Source organism: Anas acuta, chromosome 28 (genome assembly GCF_963932015.1).
Source record: "Anas acuta chromosome 28, bAnaAcu1.1, whole genome shotgun sequence".
In the NCBI taxonomy this organism is placed as follows: Eukaryota; Metazoa; Chordata; class Aves; order Anseriformes; family Anatidae; genus Anas; species Anas acuta.
In genome coordinates this window covers 2,295,268-2,306,222 of record NC_089006.1, presented here as the reverse complement: position 1 = coordinate 2,306,222, position 10,955 = coordinate 2,295,268, and the positions used below count along the sequence as shown (strand labels likewise).

The 10,955-nt window shown below is 40.4% G+C and overlaps 2 protein-coding genes across 2 annotated transcripts; one reads left to right on the top strand and one right to left on the bottom strand.

Moving 5' to 3' along the window:
* Positions 1-454: 454 nt before the first annotated feature.
* On the bottom strand, positions 455-2,576 carry LOC137845715 (scale keratin-like). The gene is made up of 2 exons (XM_068663136.1): positions 2,470-2,576; positions 455-1,258 (listed from the first exon to the last, which is right to left on the bottom strand). The coding sequence occupies exon 2, from the start codon at positions 1,239-1,241 to the stop codon at positions 765-767; it is 477 nt and encodes a 158-aa protein (XP_068519237.1). The 5' UTR covers positions 1,242-1,258; positions 2,470-2,576; the 3' UTR covers positions 455-764.
* Positions 2,577-6,014: 3,438 nt separating this feature from the next.
* LOC137845560 (scale keratin-like) lies at positions 6,015-6,544 on the top strand. Its single transcript, XM_068662874.1, has one exon. It carries the CDS (start codon positions 6,029-6,031, stop codon positions 6,542-6,544), a length of 516 nt encoding a protein of 171 aa, XP_068518975.1. The 5' UTR covers positions 6,015-6,028.
* Positions 6,545-10,955: the final 4,411 nt, after the last annotated feature.

The window sequence follows — 10,955 nt, the reverse complement described above, 5'->3', positions numbered from 1 at the left end:
CAGGAACATCATTCCCACCTGAGGGCCTCAGATGTGACCCATTTCTCCCATAATCTGCCTCAAATCCTGCTCAGGCAAGCCCCTGTCTCTACTGCTACTATAATCAGGGAAGATCATGCAGTGGCTCATTAGGGGACGGAGGTTTAGTGTAGCTATTTTCTAAACATTCTATTGTCATTGTAAGCCAGGCCAGCTGGGGAGGGAGGATTTCTGCTTGCAAATATGTGCACCCTGTGCAGCAAAAGAATGATTATCTTCACTAATGGCTGCATCACTTCAGCTGTACTTCTCAAGCTTATAAAATGTAAAGATGGGAGATTCTCTCTTCAGACTTTTCCCTGTTCAGAGGGAAAAACTTTTATGTGTGTGAGCAGAAATTATAACCAAAAGTTGATTTCTTTGATGCAGAGAAGAATCACTTTAATGAGAAAAACATTCACAGAAAAGCATTACACAATACCAAGCATAAACATTAGAGTGCAGACAGGTCCATCCATAATTATTCTTCAGTTGGACACCAAAGTGCAATTTCATAGGAGTAGAAATTATATATTTTACCCCATCAACTATACACATACATGGAAGAAATAAGGAGACCAGGAATAGAAGCGAAGAAATTAAAGATGTGCTGTGCACTCCCAGCTCCACTGCAGCGGGTTGCGTTGATCGTGACTTCACAACATCTCTTTTGAGACCACTGCTGTGGATCAAAATTGTATCTCTGAGTTGCTGGCTATTCTTCATATGGGATATTTCTGCATGATTTAGCAGGGCCCGCAGCTTCCACGGCGGTATCTGTTGTACCGGTAGGTGTAAGGGCTGCAATAGCCAGAACCAAAGGATCTACCATAGCCAGACAGGCCCCTGTAGCCCAGGGAGGAGCCTCCATAGCCAGACAGGCCCCCGTAGCCCAGGGAAGAGCCCCCAGAGCCATACAGACCCCCGTAGCCCAGGGAAGAGCCCCCAGAGCCATACAGACCCCCGTAGCCCAGGGAAGAGCCTCCAAAGCCTAGGGAGCCCCCAAAGCCCCCAAAGACGGGTGCTCCGGAGGATCCCACAACTGAATCCTGGGGGAAGGAGCTGAGGATGGGGCCAGGAAAGGTGACGACAACGGGGGGCAGCTGGATCACAGTCATGGAGTCAGGGCACTGCCGGACACAGGGCTCATTGCAGCTGTCAGCGATGGGCTGGGGGCAGCTGATGCCACTGTTGTAGGTGGGGCACAGATCGTAGCAAGACATCTTGTAGGGATGGAGGTCTGCAAAACACACACTGATAATGGGACTAAGTGGAAGACAAAGACTTGAAAAGATCAATAGTTATAGAAGTTTGGATTTAGTTAATGAGTATAGGAGTTTGAATAAATAGCTTGATTTCCCATTTGTAAGCTTGCTCTATTTCATAATCCTCTTTTTCTGAAAAAGAATTTTGAAAATTCTATAAAACAGAGTTCACATCTAGAAAAGTAAATGGGGAACTTTGTCTAACTCTGTAACTATCATCCCTCATGATGATCCAGCAGAGAACTTAAATGTATGTCCACACATAAAACTGAGAATGAGAAGCAAAGTGACTTTGTTCCACGTCATTTGATGAGTCAGTAGGAAAACCCGGACTTGGGTTCATCAGGTCTACATGAGATGTGGCTATTATATATAACTTAATTACAGTAGCTTTTTCTTCTCACTCATTCCAATTTTGCTGAGAGTTGTTGGAACACAGATTATGGGGTTTTCCCTGCTTGGATTGCTTACAAATGTATGTGACCTGACAATAAAGGACAGATGGTAGCATTATCAGCTCAATTCCCACCTAGGCATCCACTGCACTGATACAAGCCGTAAGATTTCATTATGAAAATCAACGGAATCAACAGTGTCAGCCCTAATGTCTATCAAAACACTCTTCTGAAATTACTAGTCCCAGGACAAAAAGGAACTCCTCTGTAGACCCCAGAATCTAGTCTACATTTTCTCCTATAAATTCAGTTATTTTCTCAAGTTACGTTTTTACTCTTCTCTGCTCACTGTGTCCTGCAACACCCTAGCAGGGCTTTGAGGAAGAACATGAAAGTGAGAAGGTAAAGGAAAGACAAAAGGACAGACAGAAGCTTTTCTGTACCAGGACAACACACAAAGCTTCCTCAGATGCATAGCTTGTTGATCTCAAGTTGGATGGATGTCTGCACCGGTAACACCCATATTACATGCTGAACCTCACAACATAAAAACTTTGCAACAGGGTAAACGCACTGCAATCAGGGTAGCGCTGTGCATGTCCCAGTGTTTCTGACATTGAGGTAGTACCTCTGCAATGCCTCATGCACCAAGGAAGTGTATCTACAAGCTCAGGGCTGACATTAGGATCTCTATCCCAATGCAGTGTCGATACACTCGACAATATGGATGGTGAAGTTAAAACCAGCAATAAAAAGATACACTAATAGCAATAGAGAAGAAACAGCCTTACCTGAGTCACCAAGAAGTCAAGGGAAATGTTTGGAAGAGCTATGAGAGAGAAGAGTTTTTATATTCTATCTGAGCAGCTGGAGGTACAAGATCAGCACTGGTTGCCCGCCCCATTGTCAAACACGTGTAACCCATCAAAATTATGACATTGCTTTGCTCATCATTGCAGTTTATAAGACCTTTCAAAATTCTCTTGTAAAAGGGCCTAAACATTACATTAGATGACAGAGAATTCTTTCATCTTCTGACTTGTTGTGGAAAATTAATATCTGGCATTATTCCAGTCACTTCTTTGAAATTACAACAGAAATTATTAAGCTGGCTCCTCTTGTATTAACTTAATGCCTGGAGAGTGTCTCATGGATTTATCAGAACAACAAACTGCTGTCATGGACAGGATTTTTGTTTAAGTACATCTAATTCACATTACAGCCTGCCAGAACAGAAGTTAAAGACTGTCAATTCAATGTGTAGGAAGGCTGGAGGTGGTTTCCGCATGCTTAGCTTCTCCACCCACAGGTGGGGACCTCGGCACCTGTGGGGGGCAGTAGTATTTGGCCGAAAAGGGGACAATTCAACTCTGAAGAGCCGCAACAATTCCAGGCACCTGCAAGGTTTGCTTCAGTCTAGTGTTCTGGATAGGGCTTGTGTAGAAATTGAAATTTGAGCAGAAAAACTGACAAATCCTGAGTTTTGGAGTGCTGGGAGCTCTTTTCATACAAATACCAGCTGAATGTGTTTCTCTTTCCATCAGTCACTCAGACAGCTGGATTCTGTGTCAAAAATGTGTGGGGAGAAGTTTGCACAATTTCACAAAGCAGATAGGAGGGAAAAATATGGAATGAGTTTCTGAATTTAACTAAATCTGCAAGGGGATTGGCAATGCCAAAGAGATTTTTTTCCAGGTATTGTTGGTTTAATATGGTTATAACCAAGATGGTTTCTGAGAATGTTTAATAGGCCCAAGGAAACATACATTTTTTCAGTACAAATGGATCCACAGGTGAAATAAATGAAATAAATGAAATGTGACAGAAGTGTTTTGAATTATTGACTGATTCTCAGGAATCCATGATCTGTGATACACTGTGAGCCACAACTCTAGAACAAGGCTGAGCTGGCAGTTTCTCCAAATAGAGAACAATTATGAGCCTGGAACATAACGTGCAACAGAAAGGCTGTTTTTTCCCTTGTTTACAGATGTGCTATTTTAATACTGCAGATTCTATGCCATAGATTACCATAAATTATGAGGTGGGTTTCTCAGCCTTTGAAGTGGTTAGAACTTTTTCTGGACAATATTTCTAAGATTCCAGGGAACAAGTCTTTTCAAATGCTGCAAACTATCCACTAATAATTTAAGAATGCTTTCTTACAATTAAATTAATGACATGTACCTGGATCTAGGTGCCTAGCAATTATGAAATTACATCACATTAAAATGCATAATTCAAGGTCATTATTGTCCTTGCGATAAACAGTTCATGACTGTTTTCTTCAATAAAGAAGTATAAAGTGAAATACAAATTTATAGAAAGAATACATGATTTCATAAGCCATAAAATCAGTGTAGATTTGTCATTTTCAGTTACACATTTTTCTCAGGTTGTTCCAGTTCTGTCAACGATCAGCCTTAATCCATGCAAAGGATTCCTATGTCTCTAATGCGGCATACCCCTAGGATGCTTTCTTTTGGGTGTCATATTGGGCTCATGTTGAGAAGCTGAAAGTGCAAATGATAAAAAATGATGACCTCCAAAGTTGCTCCAATTACCTCCATTTTATTTCCAGATAACCTAGTTTTTTAATGGAAAAACATGTGCACATTGGGTGATCACAGTGCTGATGAGCTGCACAGTAAGCAGCCATGTTTTGCCATTAATAATGGAGAAGCTACGGAAAGCATTAGCGTTATTCCTGTTGTAACACCAAGGATGTGAATGGAATGATAGCAGGAATTAATATTATATATAATCTTTTGATGAAAATGATGAAAGAGACTATTGTGATGAAATGCACTTATCATATTTCATGAGAGTTCAAACCAACAGTCAGCAAAACTTTGAGGACCTATGTGTCACATTAGTTTTGGGTTTGCCCCAATTATGCATATGCACAAATTGTACCTTAGGTGATCCCCATCATCTAGGGAACTGTATAAAAACTCTCCTAGTCCAGGGCTCTTCATTCCGCTTTGCTTGCTTTATTCTCCCCCGTGAAGAGGGTAAGTATCATTCTATGTGATCTCTTTCCTAAAATCCAAGTATCTTTTTCCAGACTATTTTAATTCAATATTTATGGAATCATCCATAAATGTACTAAGATTCTTAATAATGTTTGATTATTTCTCTGTGAATTTATTTTTTTTATTTAGTGTTGGACATCAATATATTCAGGTTTAAAGTGGTAAAGTTAGGATTTTCAAAATTGGTCATTTCTTGTTAATACAAACTTGAGCTAGCAAAACAGCGTCCAAAACTTCAGCAGAAAGTTGTTCTTGTCACTAGGAATTTTTAAAGGAATTTGCATGTACATTTTTTATATGTGTCTATTTAAATGTATGCATATTTTGAGGGGACAGGCTTACCCAGAAGGGATACAGAAATATTGTCTGAAGAATATAGAGATGAAACTAGGAAATCTTAACTTACCCTTCACATTGTCCTTACTTTGAGCAAGGAGTTGGACTAGATGACCTTCAGGAATATCTTCTAACCTAATATTTTCTATGGTTCTATGGTTCATTATAGTTCTAATGAAAAAATAAAAATAAAAAAAAATTGTTCACTGAGTCACAATCTTCCCATGTTTTTTATTGGAGACTAGATGGAATCCTATGGTCATATTCATTCTGAAGTGCTCAGACCCCAACACACTTATCTGCAGTAGTGACATAGCTGTAGCTGAGTGTACCAGTTTCACATCTGGGAAATAATCTTTTTACCTACCCTGTGACTCTCAAACTACTTTGCAAGCACTTCAGGGCAGGGAATGCCTTCTTTAATCTGTGTTTATAGGAGGCTCAGCATACTGGTAGAACAATTTTAGCTATTGCATTTGGAACAAGTTACAAATCAATATCCCAGAGTTGTTATTCCAGCTACCCATTAATTTACCACATGAGCTTCACTGCTATTCAGGTTACCCTGCTTTGTTTCTGCTATTATAAAACAAGCATAAAACAGCCTTTTAGACGTGGACAATGTAAGAGTGACTGCAAAATATAGTGAAAGTAATTTGCAGAGTAGGTGCTAGATAGTATTATTGTAAGTGATCAAGAGTTAGGGAGAACAAAGAGCTACTTCTTATAGGAGGACAGGCATAAGAAATTAGGAATGAGACTATAAAAGAAGTGACTTTTCAGTGTGCAATCTGGACAATGCTGATTTTTACAAGAAGGAGAGTTTTTGCATAAATTATACTGAAGAGAAGGGGGCCAAGATCTGAAAGATAAAGCCACTATTCTAGTCCACATGTCCAAATTTTAAACTCTTTTTCCAACAGAATTTGTACTTTTAATTTACTCATCAGTGTGTTTTGCAGACCTCCATCCCTACAAGATGTCTTGCTATGATCTGTGCCCCACCTACAACAGTGGTATCAGCTGCCCCCAGCCCATCGCTGACAGCTGCAATGAGCCCTGTGTCCGGCAGTGCCCTGACTCCACGACTGTGATCCAGCCGCCCCCGGTTGTCGTCACCTTTCCTGGCCCCATCCTCAGCTCCTTCCCCCAGGATTCAGTTGTGGGATCCTCCGGAGCACCCGTCTTTGGGGGCTTTGGGGGCTCCCTAGGCTTTGGAGGCTCTTCCCTGGGCTACGGGGGTCTGTATGGCTCTGGGGGCTCTTCCCTGGGCTACGGGGGTCTGTATGGCTCTGGGGGCTCTTCCCTGGGCTACGGGGGTCTGTATGGCTATGGGGGCTCTTCCCTGGGCTACGGGGGCCTGTCTGGCTATGGAGGCTCCTCCCTGGGCTACAGGGGCCTGTCTGGCTATGGTAGATCCTTTGGTTCTGGCTATTGCAGCCCTTACACCTACCGGTACAACAGATACCGCCGTGGAAGCTGTGGGCCCTGCTAAACACAAGAAAATCCACTGAATAAAGTACCTGTGAAAAACAAAATGCAGATTCACCAGTGAGTGAAGGAGTGCCAGCTTTGTGCAAGCACTTGCAAATCCTGCTCAGTGGTTCACCTTCTGCAGGCTCCAACCTCTCCTTTTTTCGTTTGAATTCTTCTCTGATATATTCATGGGTTCGGTTCCTTGTTATCTTCTATGTTATCATACTGGTGTCTGAATGCAGTGAGACATGTAACTTGGTGTCTTTCAAAATGCATTTGACTCTGACATCTTGGATATACATTCTTGATATTGTGATACGTGTTTGTTCTTTTCATTCTCATTAAAATTCCATTGCATCATTTAAAAAGAAAAGTGTCTTGTGGTTTACTGTTTTCATCCATTCTGAGTTTGCCAACTTTTTTGAGTAAAACTGCCTGTTGTAGTTGGAGCTGCAATAATATTGTGCAAACCCTGCTCACATGGTGAAAGTCTTCACAGGGCACCCTTGCTAGACCTGTTTCATCACTGAACTACAACAACATGGTCACAAAGTACTTGCCATAGATGAAAATTGGCTTTCTTTGCATGTTACCTTATTAGATTCCCCACTCATTAGTCTGTGAGATAATACTTTGAACTACATGTTCACACTCTGAAGACTGAGCCCTTAGTTATTGCACTACAGACTTGTAATCCAATGTTGTACAATTTCACCATGACAGCTCTTAATTGAAGCTCAGTGGTTAATACCAAATGAATTTCAGATTCTGTGTCTCTCTAGCACAGATCAGCCTGGGTCCATACTGTTAAATTTTCTCTCTCCAGTAATTTTTGGCAGTAATTTTGTGTGCATGTGACAATTCAAAACCACAACAAAGACTATTTGCATAATTTCTAAGTATATCTGTTTGAATTCCTTGGTTTGAGAGTTCTTTAGATCTGTTTAAGTAATATATATATGAAGTATACATTTAATTTATATAAATATTATATTGGTATCCTCAAACCAAGTAAAATTACTGTACCACACATTTTCTGTCTTCTGTACCACACATGGTCTATCTTTTCTTGTTATCAGTAAGGCATGTAACAGTCTCCTGATCAAGCAGATGGTTATCACACAAGATGTTTTTCTTTCTGTGGTTCAGCTGCCAAAAGATCTCAGGCTATGTATTTTACTAGAATCAGAAGCATGGCTAACCATACCGTAGGAGTGTTCAGTGAACATCTGACTGGAAACTGAAGAGAGAATATAAAGAAAGCAATGCAAGAGCTGCTAAGCATCTCCAGCTCCACTCTCCATTTACAGAGACAGTATATACTGCACTTCCTCTGCACCCAGTAGCCAAAAAGCCAGGTATGAATCTGCCTTTTATTTGTTCTTATTTTCTAGTCATCACTGATAAATTGACTAGCTTTCCAGCATTAGCAAGACTCACAGCTTCCATAATGGTATCCAGCACCAAAACAACAGCCAGAAAGAATGTACAACTTGCCTAGTCCTGAAAATCTGAGAAAATCTGTGGTAAAGACCATCATAACCAAAGTTCCCAATAACAAAAGGAGCCCTTAAGGATGGGTGCTGACAAAGATCCCGCTATGCTGTCCTGGAGGAAGGAACTAAGCATGCGGTCTGGCAAGGTGATGAGAGCGAGTGGTGGCTGAATCACTACCCTCAGGTCAGGGCAGTCAGCTTATTGCAGCTCCTGGCACTGGGTCCAGATACAGACTGGTCAGCTGACAACATGACAACGTCTAACTGCAGCATAGCCCAAACCCCCTGCAACAAAAAGCTTTGAGCTCATGGTTATGGGAAAGGCCCAGCAGCCTGTATCCACAGGAACACTGACTTGGTTACAGATCCATCCCACCCCCAGCCCAGATCTACTTGGTCAGATCAATGTAGTTCCTCAGATTTGTATGAGCCTTCTAAGAAAAAAAAAATAAGTAAGAATTAATTATTGCTTAGAGGAAACACAAGAATATAGAAGGCTACATGCTTCACCAGACAGATGACTGCTCTTATCCTAAGCCTTTTCTCTGATACAAGTCAGTTCCATGTTGTCTGAAATTTAGTGCAAAGATCCTGATGCTGTCCATCACTGAATGAACTGCCTAATGGCTCACTGGGCTCCTAACACCCAGAAGGCCCTTTTTGCACTGAGTAAGGGAGCTTTCCTTATGTCCTTTTAATGTCTGGCTTTCTTCCATACAAACTAAGTTGATATGGCATCTGGAAGGCCAAGAAACTAGGAGGACATGTTCTCCATTCGACCTGACTGTGACTAGGAGTGTAGGAGTGCAGAGCAATTTGTAGGGTTACAGTTTGAGGTTTTGGCTTCTGCTTAGAAGATTATAAGCCAAGATCTGGGCTAGTGGAGAGCTGATAGCTCCTGACAATAGATTTAAAAAAATACCAGTTCAGCCCTAAAAGACAGCATATAACATTGCTGCCTTGTAAATGACAAAAGAGGAGTAACTCAAATTTACATAAAACCCAGTAGTTTGATATCTAAAGAATATCTTTTCTCCAAGAAGAAGGCAAGAGAAGCAAATCACAAGGCAGCTTTGAGGAGGGACTTTTATACACTTCTCAAACTGCCTGAAGGACCTGAGGCTCCCATTAACACCAGCCCACATTTATCACACATGGTTCACCTCAAAATGATGAAACAGTTTTGCTCAATATTTATGTTTATTAGTTGATTCAAATTCTCATGCTGCTTGAAATGCAAATTACAAAACAAATATTTCTTTCATCTTAACACTTAATTGGCAAGATTCATATTCCTGGTAACATTCCACTAACTCCATTAGAATGACAGGAGGAATTATGTTGGCTTCACTTACTTACCTCTTGTTTATATAGTTGACATAATGATGGTGGCTCAAATGTCAACCACAATTGACATCTGCTTTCATACGCAGGTTTTCTTTCCATCCTTCCTTACCCATGCTAGATAAAGTATAATTGAGACAAAACGTGGTGTCTTTCTTGTGAAATCAATAATCTTTGCATGAGGTTGGAACTTACATTTGAACATGACCACCTTGCGTTTTTTCAGGGGAAAAATCAAAAGAAATATTGTAAAGTACTTTTTAAAATCACCCAGACTCATGCCTTATCTGCCAAATATCCAGTTCTTCTGTTTCTTCATATCTGAGAGGTAAATCCATTCATCAAAACAAAGGTAAATGGGGTAAACAGTTCACTGAACTTGACTTGGAAAGTCCTAGGAAAAGCTTTCAAAACACGAGGACAGAGGCAGGTGCTGCAGATCTTTGTGATGCAGACAGCAAAGGGTCTGTGAATTCACGCAACATCAGCATTGAAGGAGTCTGTACACAAATAAAAACAAATAAATGCAAACCTACTTTGTAATAAGAAATCAGCTGAAATCCTAGAGTTAGAAGTTATGAGCTGGTAACAGGAAGAGTCCACTTGACCAGTACAATTTCAAAAAAATGTATTTCAAATGCTGGGCTTCTTGAATACAACCACATACTTATGTTACAATAATGACGCACCAATTCATGCATAAACCATTAGAGAGGCTTTATGAAGTGCTTAAAAACCACACACAAAAAAACAATTTAAAATCCTTTGTGAGTATGATTGTTCTTGTGATCCTCCAGGGCTGTCTCAAAGTATGTAAGAAAAATCTCATAATTTAAAGATAATTTCTGTTAGAAATGTTGTGGTGTTTGTAATTTAACAAACAACTGATCTGTAAGCAAACAAGGAAATCTGAGGTTGAATGAGGCACTGTTTATTAGGGAGAATCTCAGAATATGGGTGGGATATATCTAATTGAACCTTCCCCATTTAAATGCTGGGTGTTTCATTTAAGCTTGTTTTGTGTGTCAATGAAAGCAAAATTGCTATGTTTTGAGGATGATACAAATACTGGTAAGGTAAGCATCAGGATGAATTGTCTTGCAACAACTCTTGTTCCTCACCAGCAAATATCAGGGAAGCCAGAATAAGTGGTTCAGACAAGTCACTTGAGATCTGGGAAGTCAAAACAGGGCTCTGCAAGAGTATGCACTCTGCAGGTGATGTTCTGCTAATCAGGAAAGAAGAGGAGGAAAAAAATCCATTGCTATAATATTCCATTGCTTTTGCTGCCACTTATCCAGTGTGTCTGTGAAGAAAACACTTAAAAATGGCTTTCTGAAGGTATGGGTTCACTCTTGTATTTTATGACTGTTGGTGGGAACAGGATCAGAAGGTGTCTTCCACCTTACTGAATATCTCATTGCAAAATGTGTGAGTAGATTAGATTCTAGCCTAGTTCTGAAGTGCTTAAATATAAACACATATATGACAGCAAGTTATGGCACAGATTAAAATCATTACGGGAAGTTAATGAAGGAAGTGCTAAATAAATAGAACCAGTTTAATTCTGCTTGCAATGCCAGTGAGGAG